The sequence below is a fragment of the Phlebotomus papatasi genome, chromosome 1 (genome assembly GCF_024763615.1).
Source record: "Phlebotomus papatasi isolate M1 chromosome 1, Ppap_2.1, whole genome shotgun sequence".
Classification (NCBI taxonomy): domain Eukaryota; kingdom Metazoa; phylum Arthropoda; class Insecta; order Diptera; family Psychodidae; genus Phlebotomus; species Phlebotomus papatasi.
In genome coordinates this window covers 40,182,374-40,200,864 of record NC_077222.1, presented here as the reverse complement: position 1 = coordinate 40,200,864, position 18,491 = coordinate 40,182,374, and the positions used below count along the sequence as shown (strand labels likewise).

Below are 18,491 nucleotides of genomic sequence, written 5' to 3'. Positions count from 1 at the left end.
AGTCTTGTTATCAAACCAAGCATTGCAACAAACATAGCACAGTCACACAGCAGCAAGCACATACATTTCTCAAATACATTTCAGGTGAGCGAGGGAGGGCATGGAAATGGATGAAAAAATGTCGGAGTTGAACCACCCAAAATCCACCTACGTGCTCTTAATTCTTTCTTTTCAAGCACACTACATGAGAATTAAACACAAAACTGTGTTCACTCATTGTCTCCACAATTTGTTCTTCTCCACCAAACACCTCGAGGAACCTTGGCGATGAACCAGAGTTAAGGCAAATGATCTACACAGAGATTTAGTAGATTTCGTTTTTAAGCATCATGATCTAATTATATTGTAACTGAAAATCACAGCCGATACGTTTATCTGATTTAACGATTCCATGTTTCGTTTTTATACGTAAATTTCGTTTGTATACGTAAATAGGCTTTCCGAAGATGACAACAAACTAAAGACTAAGGTTTTGTAAATTCGGGTTTAAATTGTTTTTTTGAATATCCGAATTTAGATTTTTTCCTATTTATTTAACCGATGTACCGGGCTTGAATTGCCATCTTGTACTTTTTTCACTTTACAATGTTTTTTATTAGCTTTATAATGTGTATGAGAAATATGTCGTTTCAAACGCTTCAATCATTTACACCGGGTGGGGCTCGAACTCACAACTGTGATAGTTTAGTCGAGGTATCATACCGCCGAAGAGCCGAACGCTTTTACCAATTGCACTACCTACAGACTCCCTGAATTTAAAATTAAAATGTGTACCAAGAAGATACTGGTAAGGTAAATTGTTTCTTATCATTTCGATTTTATAATTATGATCTTAAGCTCTATATACTTCAGTTGTCCTACACTTCTTGGAATTCAATAGCTGTATTTGATTGCCAATATCAAGTTTTGAAGGATCTGTTTAAGAAGTACGAAAAGAACTCCGATTGACATTGCCAGAACTTGTGTCATAATCTATTAGGTTTTCTTTAAGTACCATTTAGAATATTAAATTAGAACACCTGTTTGTAGGACAAGGCAGATTAAGGCTAACAAGGGTTCCTTGACAAAGAGAAGTATCTTCGAAAATAATCTAAAATTTAGATCTATGGATATATAATACACGACCAAGGTCAAATTGCTTCCACATTAATTTTTTGTTTAAGATCCAAATAACTTTAAGCTCACAATTAACAAGTGTTAGACTCCATCGAGTCCTACAACTCTCAGAAAATTTCGGATTATCTAGGAATCTTGAAAGAACAGTGTTTTAAAATTTGAGACTTCTAAGATTCTAAGGTTAGCCAGATCCGGTAAATTAAGAAGATATTAACAAATTAAAAAGAAGAATTTCGGTTCGACAGAATGTAGCAGGAAATAGACGGAGACACTGAACCTTTCTTGATTTTCACAATTTTATTCTCTCCGACGTTTCGAGGATGGATGTCCTCTTCATCAGGTTTCGCGGTTTTCGCGGCATTTCGAAGAATGCCAACAGGCACTACCAAATTCACTTCGGCTTTTCTTTTAGCTCAGGCCTGCCTAAGACACAGAAGATGTCCCTTTGCCTCCAGCAAGCGCGGGTACAATCGTGGGAGTAGCTGTGACACTTTTAAGAATTCGGGATTTTGGCTTTCGGAATTTTGGCTTTCGGGATTTTAGAGTTCGGGATTTTGGCTTTCGGGATTTTGGCGTTCGGTATTTTGACCGGGACCATTCTAGATCATCTACCGTATAGATGCGGGTGACTTTGTCCTTCCTGGGTGACTTTGCCACCTCTCGTTTGTAAGCTTTGCTTTAATTCTAGCAGTTAAGAATGGTCTTTATAGATCCGATCTACTATGTCTGATCGGTGAGGACTATTCTTACATATTAGAATTAAAGAAAAGTTTCCGAACAGTAGGAGGGGGGGGGGGGCAAAGTCATCCACGGAGGACAAAGTCATCCGCTTCTTCGGTACAATGTTTCTTGGACAAATTACACATCTTCAAGCATTCATCTTAAATACAACCACCGGATTGTATTTATCCGGAAAGTTATCAAAAGTCAACAAGTCCTAAACAGTAACCACTTTTATTGGTTTTCCTGAATTTAATAAATCATTTAGGGGAAACTGGGGCACCACGAAACACGGGGTAGCACCAAACACTAATTTTTATTTCCAAACTACTTGGACTATCTGGACCATTTCTTCAGTGGACAAGCATCCCTATAATGCCTAACAATTTTTATAAATCTTGTCCTCTGAAGTCGAATATACTATTAAAAAATTGCAGTGTTTGGTGGTGCCCCAGTTTCCCCTAACCTTAATTATACAATCATAAGTATAATTTTTCCGATAAGGAATTATAGCAGTTCAGTTGAATGGCTAAACCTTAGATCTGATGCTTATATTACGGTTTTGGTAATGTAACTAAAACTACAGTTAAAATTTGAAAGCGCAGATTTACCAAACAGCCTTTTGGCTTTATTTAATCAAATAACCTCAAACTCAACAATGTCCAACATTATATTTCAGCATGATCTACCGATTCGAGTAATTCTAATTAAATCTCCAATCTGGGCACAATGTAAAACACCCTCTCAACTCTTCATCAACCTGAAACTTTGTTCCTGGCTCTGTGTACAGTGCTAAGGAACAATATTGGAATTTGTATATGACTAGACAATGGGAAGGTACGGAGTATGCGATAAGGCTGCGTCACACAAATAGTGCTTGTTCTGCGTCTCCTAGACAATCTCTCTGCACTCGGTGGCAATGTGAGGTGCGGCGAAACAGCAAGAATCCCGCCTTGTGGGTGTTTTGTTTGTGCAAAATGCCTCTCGAGGAGACACAGTCTCTGACATGGTCACAAAGCAACTTGATATCTCAACTTGACTTGGAGATGGTATGAAAAGAAGGTATAAGAGTGCACTAATAGCTGTATCTTTGGCATAAATGGTTACTATATCGCGGCCTTTTGAATTTCATATTGGTTGTGTGTGGCTTATTTGCACAGTGGCTTTTTTTGTCCTATTCCCGTGGCCTGGAGTTGTAGAATATACTTTCCAGGATATTACTCGATGGCACAGTGGGATAAGGGAGAGTGAAGGAGATTGTCTCATGGCGAGGTGAAATCGTAAGAAATGCGTTCGGAATGGTAATTAGGTGCCATTTAATAGAATGCAATGCTTATGGAGTGACATGAACCTCCAGGCTCTTGTGCACCTTCTTCATCAGCCCAGAAAAAGAATCCCCGTGCAAGTAATGTGCTGATGGTTTGAGCAAAATATTCAATTTGAACACGCAACGCGCGACATCAAGTCACCGAAAATTGTTATTTTTATTCGCTCATTTTATTTATTTTAATTCCTTGCATCGTATCATATTCTTGTTTTATTATATTGTCGCTCAAAATACAACATATACATTGACAATATGCTAAAAATATGTAAATGACATACAGGAGAAAAAATATTAAATTTTATGAGGCCATTTGACTTGGGGAGTATTAAAGTTCTTCTTTCTACTCTTTTACTTTTTCGTATTCTTTCTCTCTTTTCGTCTTTGGGGGCTCTGTTTGGGCTTGAAGTTTCGCGATGGTAGATGAATTGGAAAAACAAGACAAGTTAGCTCTTCCAGCAAACACCACAGAAACTTATGGCTTCAAACATACAAGACAATAAATTAAGGGATTAACTTGATCTTGTGCCACTCAAAATTCCCAATATTCTGTAACTTCTCATATTCAAAAATTCACAAAAAAGGTGAAGTAAAAGAAAAAAAAACGGACATGCCTTCTGAAATATTCTATTGTCCGAAATGAATTTTTCCAAATAAGTCACAATATGAGGGAAAAAGAAAGAAAAAAAAGTAAAAACGTGATCTTCGCCCAAAGAAAAAGTCCATTTTATAGATATTTAAATGGCTATTTAACGATCACACAGACTAATTTGAAATGTTTATAATTATTTTGTGGTTCGCTGTTCTCTCAATGGTTTACTCGCATTCTTCTTGAGTGTTTTGAGAATGGCCCAAACAAAAGGCATGAAGGCTCACAAGGAGAGCAAAAATAATAAAATCACGTCTCTATTAATAAAATAATCAGCATGGCACGATCTCGATCAAACAATGTAAATTTTTCGATGATAATGATATATGAGTGTCATAAAATACCTGAAATGTTTACATTAATAACCCAAGCAATAAAACACGATTATTGCCGTAAATGTTGGAAAAGAGAGACGATTGAGAAGACATACACACGGTTGGATACTTAAGATTTTTCAAATGGTGCAAGAAACAGAATTCTTCACTTCACTTGTGAAATGCATCATATACTGCCGCCATAGCATTTATTAAATGCAAGGTGTAATTAAAATAAATTGTCTCTATAAATTGCAATCAATTATCGCATCGGTGACAAAAGTTGATGCAATATTATTATTTTCTTCGTCTAATTGAAACATCAATTTGGGGTATTTGGATTTTCTGCAATAATTCTTGGGATAGAAATTTGTCAATAATTAATAATGCGATGACGAGGAAAATGCATTTGCTGAGGTTAGGGGGATGGCAAAATTAATGGGTGGAGATATGACAATGCATAGTACAATTGTCATGTCATGTCACACGGCAATAAATGTGTCCATGCCAAAGGACATTGGGGCTATGCCGTCCAAGAATCCACCCTTCGATGACAACTGTTTCGTCATCGACGCTGCGTTGCAAAAACAGTCACATTCTAATCGCATATACACGATAGAAGCAACACAACTTATAAATTGCCTAAACTACTCAAAAATATCCAGTTTAAATATTTTTATTTTGTAAATTTTAGTTAATTTTTAGTTATCATTTTCGCCTGTAATGCCCTAGACACACTTCCGACTAAAGTCCAGAGACGACTAAGCTAGTTCATAGCCAAGTCAGTTCATAACACACTACGAACGAGGATTAACATTTTCTGGCACCACAAAACATAACTTTCGTGGGTTTTTATGCAGATATTTTTACTGAAATGCACTAATACTCCTCTGAAAATGAAACTATTTGTAAATTCATGTCTCAGTACACGTGTAATAATTATTGTTAATTGCAATTATTTGTAAGGTGCAAGCTTACTCGCGACTTAAGTCCATTTAGGCGATTCTAGTGAATAATTCTTGTTGTTATACGTGAATTGTGAGGTAAATTTAAAAGTAGTTTCATTTTCAAAGAACTACTAGTGCATTTCAGTAGAAATATCTGCATAAAAATCCAGGAAAGTTATGTTTTGTGAGTGCCAAAAAATGTTAAGCCTTGTTTGTAGTGTGTCAGGAACTGACTTGGCTATGAACTAGCTTAGTCGTCTCTGGACTTTAGTCGTAAGTGTGTATAGGGCATAAGGGAAGACTTTCAGGCATAGCACACACTCTGGCTTCGGAGGCTTTATTATTTTTTCAATATTCCTTTAACCCTTTTAGGACGATTGGAACACCGGTGTTCCATAAAGAAAATATTTTTTTCTGACTACCTTAGTTATTTTTTCCTTATGTTTGTACGTAATTGCAAAGTAAAAGGTTAAAGGAATCTAGGATATTTTTACAAGTCTACAACTTTTTGCAGGGGCCCATCAAGCCTAATATAAAATGAAGCTATTTCTCAGTGTTCCTTGTAAAAATTTTGCAGCTATTGCACCGCGACTTAAACAAATTCGCTCGTGGTTCTTATATTATTTCGGCGAACATTATAAAATATGTATTTTTAGATAGATTTTAATGCATGATTTCGAAATATATTAGACTAATAAGTCAATTCTCTTTAAGAAAAAACTTGGCAATAGTCTTCAGTGCCTCTATGCAAAAACGTATGGGAAAATGAAATATCGAGAGGCCCCTGGCTAAGCCAAAAAATGACGATTTTTTAAATTCTCATAATGATAATTAATTTTAATTATTTTTTATACTTCAGATTTTTTTAAGCAAAACTGTTTTAGAGGAAACTCTACAATACTCAAACATAATATTTTTTATTAGAGTGAAAATTATCATTCATTGGTATTGTCAGAAAAATTACTTAAATTTTTAGGCTATTTTGGTCCCTATCGCTCACACAGGTAAAAAATATACCGAATCAGACTCTGTTGGATTTTCTAAGGCTAGATATAAGACCTTTTACTGATTTTGTTTATCGCTTTCATTTAATGATTGATCTATATTTTTTTTCATAAAATGTGCGAATTGTCACCAACTATTGAAATATTTTGCGAAATTTAGGCCAGATTTATTATTTATTATTGAGGAAAATATGAACTGTTCGAAATCAGTGTATGTGCGAAGCCAGAAAGCCATCCTATACATGGTTGTACCTGCTATATTCAATATAAGGATTCCGAAAATGAGGCGCTCAGAGCAAGAAAAAAAGCTATTTTAGTAGGGAAATGCAAATACAATAAACTGTTTTTGCTCTGGATAACTCAAGTATCGCGGTAACAGTGTTTTTTCTAATTATACCATACATGAATTGAAGATCTACTGAACAGGACATGCATCCTCGAAACGTCGTAGAGAATGAAATTGTGAAAATCAATGGGGGACGAATTTTACCATACAATTTCAGAGATATTTTACAATTCAAAACACAAATTACTTAATTTTTTTTAATACGAGTAATATTATTTATTAATAATTCAGCATTAAAAAGGAAAATTTTACAAATTATGCCCAACGCACAATAACTTTTGTTTAGTAAACATGTTTCTGACATTTCAATGAGAGTGAGTGAGATCTAGACCTAGTCATCTCGCTCATTCTCACGGGAAATTTTGAAAACATATTTACAAACAAAAGTTATTGTGCGCTGGTCATTACACTCAATTCTTCAATATTCGGATGATTGGGACTGAAAATACTTACAAAGATGATATTTTGAATACTAATTTTATTAATTTTAAGTAAGATCACAATACACGTTGCCACTACTATGGCTAATGTGCGAAATTATCAATTGCAAAGTCAGCACTTTGCGCACTCCCCTTTTCATTGGACATTTTTTATCCGTCTTCTGCATAATTCCTCGTACATTTTGGCGGGAAAAGTTTTCTGACTGAATTTAATGACACACGGCGTGACTCTTGGGCAGGAATTTTCTCCGCAACAGCACAAAATAGTAATTTACATATGGGAAGTCTAATGCAGAATGTTGTTCTTGTTGCGGGACGCCATACAATATCCATTTGATATGCAAATTGCTCTTGGACGAATGAGTGCAATTTTGATGATAATGAAGAAAAAATGATATGCCAAAAGTGGAGATGGAGGCACTCGGCAATTCACGATAATTGCTCCATCGGCAATTTTATATTGTGTCGTATACATAGTTCTCTCTTTTTTTTAATTCACTGGAGCCTCCACCTCAACTGGGAGGGCTTTTGCAGTACAAATTAACAATATGGGGAATATAGAGAAATTCCTTCGATAATTCAATCAATTGGAAGGGACATATTTTGAGTGACAGTGAATGGGCCAAGTTGAAAATGTGCAACATTTTGCAGACCACGAAGGGGCAAAATTGATGTGATTGCCTAATCGTTTTTAATGAAAACATCGATCCTTGCCACATTCAATCGGTCCACGGGTTGGATGGGCGCGAAAATGGGCACATGAGATGAGCGAATGACGAATGACGAACAGCCGGAGAATAACACAATCAGAATCGCGTATCTGCAAGAGAGATCTCTCTATGCAAGTGGTCAAGAGTGTGGACATGCAGCTGATGGCTCGAAATTCCGTGCCCGTCAATTATTTCATTAGTGGAAACCACTCAGCAATTATTTCATTAGAGCACACCCAAAAGACTCTTTGCCACACTCTCAACTCACGACCAAAAGGATCAATATCATCCCGGGACAGATTTTCTTTAAAAGGAGAGGGACTGACCTCTATTCTTAATTGAGTGATTCTTATAATGTGGCATAACATCTGCCATCCAGAATCTTCAAAATGGACTTCTCCCCCAAAAGACACCCAAAAAGTTTGTTCGGGGAGCCAAGAGCATCATAACTTTGGCTCACCGAGTAGACAGGGATAAAATTTATGGGCGTCGGAAGAAACAAGAGCAAAACCACAATTCTGATGACGAATCTAAGTTGATTTAAATTAGTACCATCCACATGTTGACTGCCATAATTCATTTGGTGAGTGCAAACGCATTCATTATCGCTCATTAGGTGCACATCCCGTTAAGGATGTGCTCTGCCTCCGAAGGTGTTCTCATGCACCATTTCTCGAGTCGCTCTGTCTGATGGATCGACGGGAGCAGAGTTGGATGGTATTAAGATAAGTGATTCCTTAATTTAATTTAATTAATTGATATGTCAATTTTGACATTTATACGCTCACTTGATGCCACATTCTTCACTCATATTAAATTCTTTCAGATGTAATGCTTATAGCTAACATTGTTTAAAAAAAACAATTAAATTCAAAATTAAAGATATTCATTTTAAAAGTTTTATATCAATGTTTAACATTTCAAAAGCCTCACGTTATTACAATATGGCAAAAACTATGTATTTAATAGCTTCTTCTTCTTGGTCAATGAAAAATTAAGTTTGGTAAGTGAAAATTCGAATTTGATCAGTTACTCAAATTAGAACTCTGAAAGCAGTTATTTTTTGTTAAATTTAAATTTTAACTGACAGAATTTCGTCCTTTTGACCAGTAAAATAAAATCTTGTTTTAATTAGCCATTTAATATTTAACATTAATTTAATACCTAAAAATTAACTTTTTAAAAAACTAAACTAAACAAAAACGAAAAAATCTTTTTTTTTATATATTCAGATTCCTACACTGAGAAAAATTTTATGGGTAGTTTCAATGTTTTTCTGGGTAAAATCAAATGAAATTATGGGTATTTTGGCCCCAATGGTAGAATACATTTGATTTTAAAGTATTTTTTGATTTAAATACATCATAACATTTATCTTGAAAATTTCTACATTTATAAAGTTTAACCATTGTTTGGAAAGAAAATTCATTAGTTTCAAATATTTACCCAGAATTTTTTCAAATAAATATTAAATATTTAATTCAGAAAAATCTATTTTTCTCAGTGTAATATTTTGCGTATTTGTTGAATCTAAAACAGCATAATATTGAAATAATTAAATATTTTTGATCTTGAACATGCGTCTAGAACTAGGACTTAAGCTTTATTTTCAAGCTCTTTGTAAGATTTTCAATTTATAAAAGTTTGCAATAAATATTTTTCATCAATAAACTTCTCAAACTGATCATTAATAAATTAAATTTTGATCATTAAAAAACTAAAATGTGATTAAAAATTCTTTTGAACAAAATTAACAAAAACCAATATTGTTCCAATTTTTATTTTCTTTTATTTTTCCTTTTCCGATAATATTTTTCTTCTTGTAATATAACTTTGTAATTTACAAATCCCGTTTTAATTGCATTGTGGCAGAATTCTAGATTTACTGATCATTTTTACCAAGAAACTGTTAAATTGGTTACAGCTATAATGCTCTGTGATCACAACCAAATTTCAACCAAAATAAAACCAAAATTTTACAGGAATATTGCTCCTTAAAAATACACTTAGTTAAGACTAAAATAGAGACAAACTTGCATTGTAAAAATTGCAGTTGTTCACAAGTTATAGGATTAATTAAATAAAATTTTCAAAAAATACTCATATATTTTTTTAACTTCTATACTTTTATAAAAAATAATCTAAAAATCTATAATCTTGACAGAAGTCAGTCAGTGGCCTTTTTCAATATTTATTTTTGTTTCGTTTTGGCGACTTATCCCCCTTGATTATATTTTTTTTGCACAACAACTTTATGACAAATTGCAATCTACCCTTTTTCAACTCTGTTGGGGAAATGTGTGGGATTTACACAATTCTTTTGGTGTCTTGTTAAATTTGGTCAGTGGCCTTTTTAGGCTTGTCGCATCGTGTGTGATTTTTTTCATTGCTTTAGACAAAAAGAAGAAAAAAATGATTTCTTTAATTCCCTCAATCGTGTAGGAGATCACCGTACAAAAGTTCTTGTCAGGCGATCACTTGATCGGATGTTCTCAGTGTCATGACGCAAAAAAAATATATCAACAACAAAAAATTACTTTAAAATTTTTGTACTGCAATATTTGTGTGACTGAGCAATATTTCTCATTTTTGCTGCTTCATCACGCTGCACATGATCTTCGATCGTTCATGATGATCATGACAGTGGTGATCGCAAAAATCGTGGTGATCATTTGTTGCAGCTGAGAATTTTATGCATCTCCAACACCCGTTGTCATCATCATTTTCCCAATATTGCTATGTATATATATATATCTTCATATATAGCCATCAAGCATCAACTTTTTGATGGTGATCGTCATCAGCATTATTTTAGTCTTGAACTCTTTTCATCCTCCCCAATGCCCGGTGATCGTGACAAACCGGTTCGCGATCGCGGGAAAAAGTCTCCACATTGGCTCATTGTGTATTATTTCACCCAAAGTATTTATATATTTGAGACACTGAAAAACTTCCCTTTTTTTTCTCTATACATCCAACTCTTGGACCAGTATTCCTTTCCCAAATCGCCTCTCTTTTATAGAAAAGATCAGTCTTTCTTACCCAGACAACAAAACCAAAAGGAAAACGAAATAAAAAAAAATATCCAGCAAGAATGGAAAGATCGTTTTATACTAAAAGATGATGCTTTTTTTTAAAGATCTTTTCTTGTAGCTCTTATTCTAAGTCGTTTGAGTGTCTGTGTACAACAATGAATTTCATTTCTTGTCTTGGTTTTTTTTTATTCATCACAATATCCCATGGAGGTGATCGTTGAAAAAAAAGCCAAACGATCATTATAATGTTAAATTTATCAAAATGAGATAACATTTTATATTGGTGACTCCCAATCCATGGAAAGTGATTCAGTCGAGGATAAACAAAATTGAAATCGTGTGAATTTTATGTCTCATATAATTTTTATTGGACTAATGTTGAGTGTAATATAATTCACATAAAAATTCGAGACTCGTGAGTGTAAAGAAATGGTTTGTTGTTTGTGTTGCTGAAACCACTATGAGTAAAGGTAAAAATGCTGACTCTCTTGTATATCAATGATCGCGGAAGAATGGGTCAAGATCACTTGAGGATCACTCTCTAAATTCTCTATTCTGCAATCACTGAAAGATCTTTTGACATGGGCACAAGATGTTGGAACTTGAGGAGCTTAGGATAAATTGTGATCATTTTCTATTGAGTCTGATTTTGGTATTTTTGTGCGACGCATAATTCTATCCCTCTGCCTTTCTTTGGGATCTTTTGGTGTGGTCGAATTTAAAATTCAGTCCATTTTCATATAGTCGCATTCGCGTCAAGAAGTATTTTGAATATTTCTGCATACAAAAGAGCCCATGGAGATATTTTATTATTGTCAGGTCTCCCTCTATGGGGCTCAGGTAAATTCCTCTCTCATTTATATTTTCTTGCACAATCAACAAGTCTTTTATCTCCTTTTACCACCAAACCCAATGGGCACCATTTGACAAGAGGAGCCCGCAAGGAGAGGTCTCTTGCACGCAACTGCAACCACACTCTCTTGTCCACCTCACCAAATGGATCAAAATTGCTCTGGCTTAAACTGGGAAAAGTGATCATTCTTGTGGTGACTTTCCACAAAATTGTACATATATAAACAGAGATGCACAACATGTTTCCGTTCCATTTACTGGTACAATGGATATCGATCCCATTGACAGAAGGCCAAGACAGAGACTGAAGAAATGCACCAAGAAAGAAGATCATGTGCTGAAGATCAGTGATCGAGAGAGAAGTACATGATCACATCTCATATATGAGGGATGATCAGTGAGTTAAATAGCCACATCAATAATTTACACGCAAAATTGTATAATTTTTGCAACAAATTCATTGTGGAAGAGAGAGGCTACAAGTTAACAATAAATGTTGGTGTATTGTACAAGTTTCTGTGATCATCATGTTTTATTTATAAGACACGCTGCAATGCGCGATCATTCTTCATCGAAAATGCAGAGCAACCAAAAAGCCTCCTTTTCAAAACATGATCAAACCGACATTTTTTATCCCAACTTCTACCACTTGCCACTCTCCCGCTTTTTACCAATCCCCATCATCTAAGGCCTAAACAAGACAACATATCCATATGAGAATGATTATGAGGATGATTGTATGTGTGCATAAGAAAAAAAACTAAAAAACATTACAGGGTGCATTAACCACTATCCGACAATATGATTGAAAATCTATGATTAAAAATTAATCTTAGAAATCAATTATAATATATTTTCATATTCTATAACTCTTCAGGAAGAGAATCAGGTTATAGGGTTTTTGTAGTCTGTAATTCAAACTTAGATATATTACTTTTTGAAGTGTTCCCGGAATCGTAAAAAAATTTAAAGGCTAATTAAGGTAAAGTGCACTCAAGTCGACCGGTTCCTCAATTCGACCGGTAAAGTTATTTATTAAATTTATTTATATTTGCACTAATATTTGCCGTATGATCTAACATTAATAGGTCAATTATTCCATAAATAAATACGAATCAATGACAATTTTATAGAAATTCACCATCAAACATTCAGAAATTGACCACTATCGAGCCGAGGAACCGGTCGACTCGAAGGTACTTTACCTTACTAAGTTCTTTTAGATCAAAACATTTTTTTTATGACGATCTATTTCTTTACGGAATAATTATTTGAAAATAGTAAGGTAAAATGAAATTATATTGCTAGATATTTTACGGTTCAGATAAAGCTAAAGAGTGACAGATAGCGGTAAAACAAGGGATGGCGATAAATATATTGTTAATTTTGCATAAAAATCTTTTTTTTTTGACAATTTTAGTGATAGACTAGAATAAAAACCATCTGGAAATGTTCAAAGATACTATATCCGGTTTATGCAAACTTCAAGCTCGATTTTGTAAAAAAATCTAAAATGAATATTTTATATATAAAAAATGCTTTTTGATAAAACTGTCTAAAAGCGGTTAATCTACCCTATTGTCTTCCATTTAGAATATTTTAATATACCACAATAGATGGGCGATTCTTGTGTGATCCAGACAAAAAAAATAAAAATATATGCCCAAAACCCTGCATACATTAATTCAGCGGCATTAGCATAATTTGCCATTTCGCCAATAGCACTCCCAGGATTCTCATCTGCATGGTAAATTCGCCTCCATATTGATCGGTAAACTAACAAGTGATCTTCGTTGCCCCTTCTTTCTCCAGAAAATCCGGTCGGCATGTGTTTTGGATTTTATGCCAGAGTGATCACCATTGAGGATCACCCTTTTTTGGCTCGATCGTCATGCTCAAAGGTTGAAAAACAATCCTCTAGATACAATTCTAAGGATAATCTGTTATTCGTTAGGCATCCACAGAAAGGGAATATGTTTTTATCCTTGTCTTTTTTTTGACCCTTTTTTACCCAATTCTCAACATATGTGAGAATAAAATGCTTCGAGAGGTTCAAATTATGTTTTTTTTTCTCTTTCCCTGTAAAAGATCTTGAACCCGATCATTGGAGGAGGAAAGGGACAAGAATTTTAGGAAGAGGTTTTGAAGAAAAAAAACGAAGTCTTCAAGCACCAATTTCTCGACTAGTTCACTAGAAAAGATCGATTTTACAAATTGATATTTCTATGAGATATCCCAGAAAATGAGGCTTGAAAAAGACGATCGTGTAATTTAATATCTCATGTGTAGACTGAGGATCATTTGTGATCGCTGTCGCTATGCCTTCTACCCAATGGACATATTTGAGGGAGAGTATTTAAGAAAGGAAAAAAAAAACAGACAATCCAGTAATTCCAATTTACATAAAATACTATATCTGAGAGAGAAAAGAAGGAATAAAAAAAGTTAAATTAAAAATGGCCGCACTTATGTTAATTTGGGTCCGATACAGCAAGTTCTTTGGGTCTCTTGTGGATCACATGGAAGATTGTCCCGAAATGTTTTGAGAGATTCAACGATCGCGATCGCGCGGGCAAGATCACCCGCCACAAGAAAAGAGTTATATTCAAATTTTCTGACCTCTTCTTATAAATCTAATATACGGATTATGTTTCCCCCTTTTGGTCAAAGTAGAAGAAAAAAAAAAGAAGGGAAGAATGAAGTAAAAAGACGATCGTAGACTCGATCATAGCCAACCACTAGGCAATCCGACTGATCATTCCGCGCATTTCTCGATGGAGCATTTGCCATGGCCAGCAACAATGGGAGTTTGTATGTTAATTGGCTCATAAGACTTTTCGTCTGTCGCTTACGGTGGATGGTCAGCTAACTTATCACATCGGCCAATCTTTCACATACAAATGACTTTTGGGCACCAAGCACATCCAAAAAGATAACACGAATTGTTCCCAATCTCACCCAACGTGAGCCAACCTTCATTATACCATCTGAAAAATCAGCAAATGGTATCCCTCTCATTTTTCCCATTGGAGGGCAAAACACTTAATGCCGAGAAAATAGAAAACAATTACACAATGTTAATAAGCAATGCCTAGACGTGGAGAAAAGGCTCGTCAAGAGCACAATGATCGCGCAATAACTTGGGCAAATTGTGAACATGGTGCGATAGTTGTAGAGAAATAAATAAAATTAATGAGACTCACCCAAAGCACTATATAAATTGAAGTGACTTGAGCTTTGAGAGTTCTCTTCTTTTTTTTTAGGCAATAGTCTCAAGTAATTAATATTCGCAATTTACGAATCATTTTTCTTGTAGAAAGACTACATTTTTTTCTTCACTGTCTCTCGACCTCGTCTTGTTCCATTACACTCAGAGAAATTCAGGAGGTTAAGGTTAAAATGCGAAAGCTATGTTAGGCTCGTCACGCTAGTTCATTTCGCATACCAATAGCAAAGTATTTATATTTATTTTTCTAAATTATTTTACAATTTTTACAATCTATCAATCAATTTTTTGAAATTTTGGGAATATATCACTATTTATTTATTATATTTCTTAGATTATTTGAACATAAATGCATATTAATTCTCTAAAATATTTTGTTCTCTGATTTGCTAGAGCTTAAAAGCATTTAAAGCTTTTAAAATTGTAGCCAATAATGCAATACGATAAGTTTTCAATATTTCGTGATCTAATATTGCAATATTTATTTAATTTATATATATGTAATTACATTTAAATATTGTTTTATTTTAAACTGGTTTTCATCATCCGATTGATTTTAGATCTTTCACAAAAATGCTTTTCTCGTAAACTGGAAAAAAAATTTAAAACTAAAACTCATACAAAAAAAAATGTTCGTAAAATTTTGTCACTTGTTCGCAAACTTGTGTGCTTAAGTACATTTACGAACAAATGATTGTAAAAGTACAAACAAAATGCTCGTCAAGTGATCATGTTACGAACAATGTTTGTGAAAAAATACAAACTTTTACGAACTTGTTTGTAGGTTATAAGATTTACGAGCATTTCGTAAATCCTGACGATCCTGACCGTGGTTTCACTATAAGATTAATATTCATATTAAGAAAAGCTGGAAAGAGAAGTATATAGTATGCAAAATTTCAAATGGAAAACCACGTGTGTAAGAAAGAGTACACTCTAGTGGAGTAATACGATGAGTAAGATATTACTGTTCGTATTAATTGCTTTCTGAATTGTATTACAAGCAATTCGAGCAATTTTCCATGCGTGCCAACTGTTATTCGGTCAGTTTTCGAGCGAAACGCGAGAGAGGCATAATAAAACACTTGCTATCGTTTTTTGGCATTCTCGCAGTTCAGAAAGTATTAATCTTAATATTAATCTTATATGTGACATGGCCATGAATAGAAAGTCACAAAATATTTAAAATAATTTTATTGGATAATAAATTGCTAATAAGGAACGTTTCCTTTTTATTTAGAACTTTATTTTTTAATTGGACATCTCATGATGTAATTAGTAAAACCGTGAACTCTTGATCAGAACGATCTCTGGCTCAACTTAGACCATAAACCTAGACTTTGCATAAACTTTTCTGTATTCTTCAAAAAACGCATTATTCAATAAGTCTTGAAGCTAAAAATTCTATACAACATCAACAATCTTGTTCTAAACTTAGCCATGAGATTTACAGAATATTGTGTCATTTTAATGCTTTCACTACTCCAATGAAGCGTAATTGAATTTGACTTTCTAACAGCGGTTTTCTCTGAGTGTAAAGCGTGGCAATGAGATGTACTCGTGAGAGACACACCGGCTGTGATATTAAATACACCAATTTGTTATAATTATGCAAATATGATGAGGGCAATTTTTGTCGTGATCACACATTGTATGTCTTTTGGCGGGAAAAATTTCACTCATCTAATCTCTCACCCGCAAAAATTCCTCTGCCTCTGGCTGATGGTGGAAAATCTTTTTCGGGGCCACAAAATGTTCTTCTCTGGAAATTAATCATGGGACCTTTTGTTTTCAACCCACATACGCCACATACATACGTTGGAAATATCATACATTCTGGGCTCATCTTTTGACTTTGCATATCACACATCCACAAATTCACTCTTGTGCGAAAATAATTGCATGAAAATTTTCATAATTATTTTCGCTATTATAAAAGGAAAAATTGGCGGGAAAAGACTCACCTTTTCTAACTCTAGGAGGTGAAACCGAAGTACTTGAATTGCTTGCACCATCTGAAAAGAACAAAACATATACACAATTAAAATTGTAACTTTTGAGAAGAGAAAGGCACTTTATGGGTAATTTGCTTCAGGAAGAGAGGTGAATTTGAGATTTTCTTAATTTTTTGGTTATATATATATATTAGAAATTATTTCAGAGGCTCGCCACTACCTTGGAGTGTCATTTAATTAAACGAACCGTAGAGAGATCATCTTCACCTTCTCACACCATGGGCCATTGCTCAAAAAAAAACCCACTGGATGGTGCAAAATTGTACAAAAGCCTGTAAGATTTATTTTTGACTATTTATCATCTTAATGCTCGGGCTCTACTGCGTCCACCCACACCTCGACCTCAGACTTTTCTTTGGTATGTTTATACAAATCACGCCAGGAGAATGTACAGTACAGAAATTTTTCCTAGGCGGAAAAAAGAACTTTTGGAGCACTGTTTATGAGCCACTCTTTCCTGTCCGAAATCCCAAAAAGACCGAAAAAAAACAATGGAAGAAAATTCTTTAAAAAAAAATACTTAAAGTCTGATCCCACATGGATTTTCATTCTTGATCGCAAACACAATCACCAATCTCTGTGGAATTTCTACCTATCCGCACCCAAGAGTATTGGCAATTAAAAATTCCAAAATAAAAATATTGGTTTTTGACAGTGAAAAAGTGATTCTCTCCATCTCATCCCATTGAGATGGTGTTCAGCCCAAGTATCCCATAGAGTATACGAGTCAGAAAATGATCTTCGATCAATTTTTTACATTTATTTACTTCTGTCTTCCAGCAAAATTTCGAAGAAAATACACAATAGCTTGAAAATGTACCTGCAGAACACATAAAGTTAATTTAAATTCTCGAAATGGTGATTTTATTTCCCAACGATCGAGCAAATCGTGTGAGTGGATTTGCATTTGACTTGAGAGGATCAATACGGATGATCTTGTGCAATTTGTCAGACAACTTCTTCTTTTTCTCTGTTTCTTTGCAATCTCTGTAGAAAAAATAATTTTTCCAATTCCATTTGAAAAAATTTTAAAAATAATAATCTTTAAATCTGCATAGGTGATCAAGGAGTGATCTTCACAGTTTTATTAATGATCCCATTTCTTAGAATTGATCTTGTCAGATGCCTTTTGGAGCAAAAACCCATCAAATTGCCATTGGCAAATTTCTTCTGAATCTGGGAGTGACAGAAAACCTTCCCAAAAGAATCACAAAAGTAAATATTTTCATTCATAATTAAGCAACACGATCGCGATCATGTCTCCTCGAACATAAAAATCAATTAGTATGCAAATGATTGTATATGGAATTTTCTCTCTTAACATAAAAAAAAATACAGAAAATCATCTCCCCTAGACGCCACAATTAAAATAGCACCGTTTTTTTTCTCTGAATACATTTGCCTTGCAAAATAAAAATATAAAAGAAAATAATATAGAAAATAACCAAGCGAATCGAAATTGATTACCGGCTTTACAAGAACTTTTCATCTGGAGCATTTGTCTTGTGCGTAAACTTGCACGATAGTGCATAGAAATTGAAAATGAAGAAATGATGTCTCTGAAGTGTGTGTGTTGGAAGTTAACCCTTTTTTAATGTACAAATAAAAACGTCTACGTTAATTTATAGCAGATAAAAGTAAACTTTTGAAAATAAAGTCTCTCACTCTCATTGGAAAAAAGGCACCACCACCATGCCATTACAATAAAAGTGTCTTGTAAATTCGCACAATAATTTTGATTTATGGAAGATCGCTGAGACAGAGTATCAAATCTCAAATTACTCGACTTTTAT

At 34.2% G+C, this 18,491-nt stretch overlaps 1 protein-coding gene across 1 annotated transcript in view; it reads right to left on the bottom strand.

Moving 5' to 3' along the window:
• LOC129799711 (homeobox protein homothorax) overlaps window positions 1-18,491 on the bottom strand; it is a 171,349-nt gene that overhangs the window by 98,699 nt on the left and 54,159 nt on the right. The window contains exon 5 of the mRNA XM_055843873.1: window positions 16,648-16,698. Coding sequence (XP_055699848.1) covers window positions 16,648-16,698 — 51 coding nt within the window. The remainder of the gene's footprint in view (window positions 1-16,647; window positions 16,699-18,491) is intronic.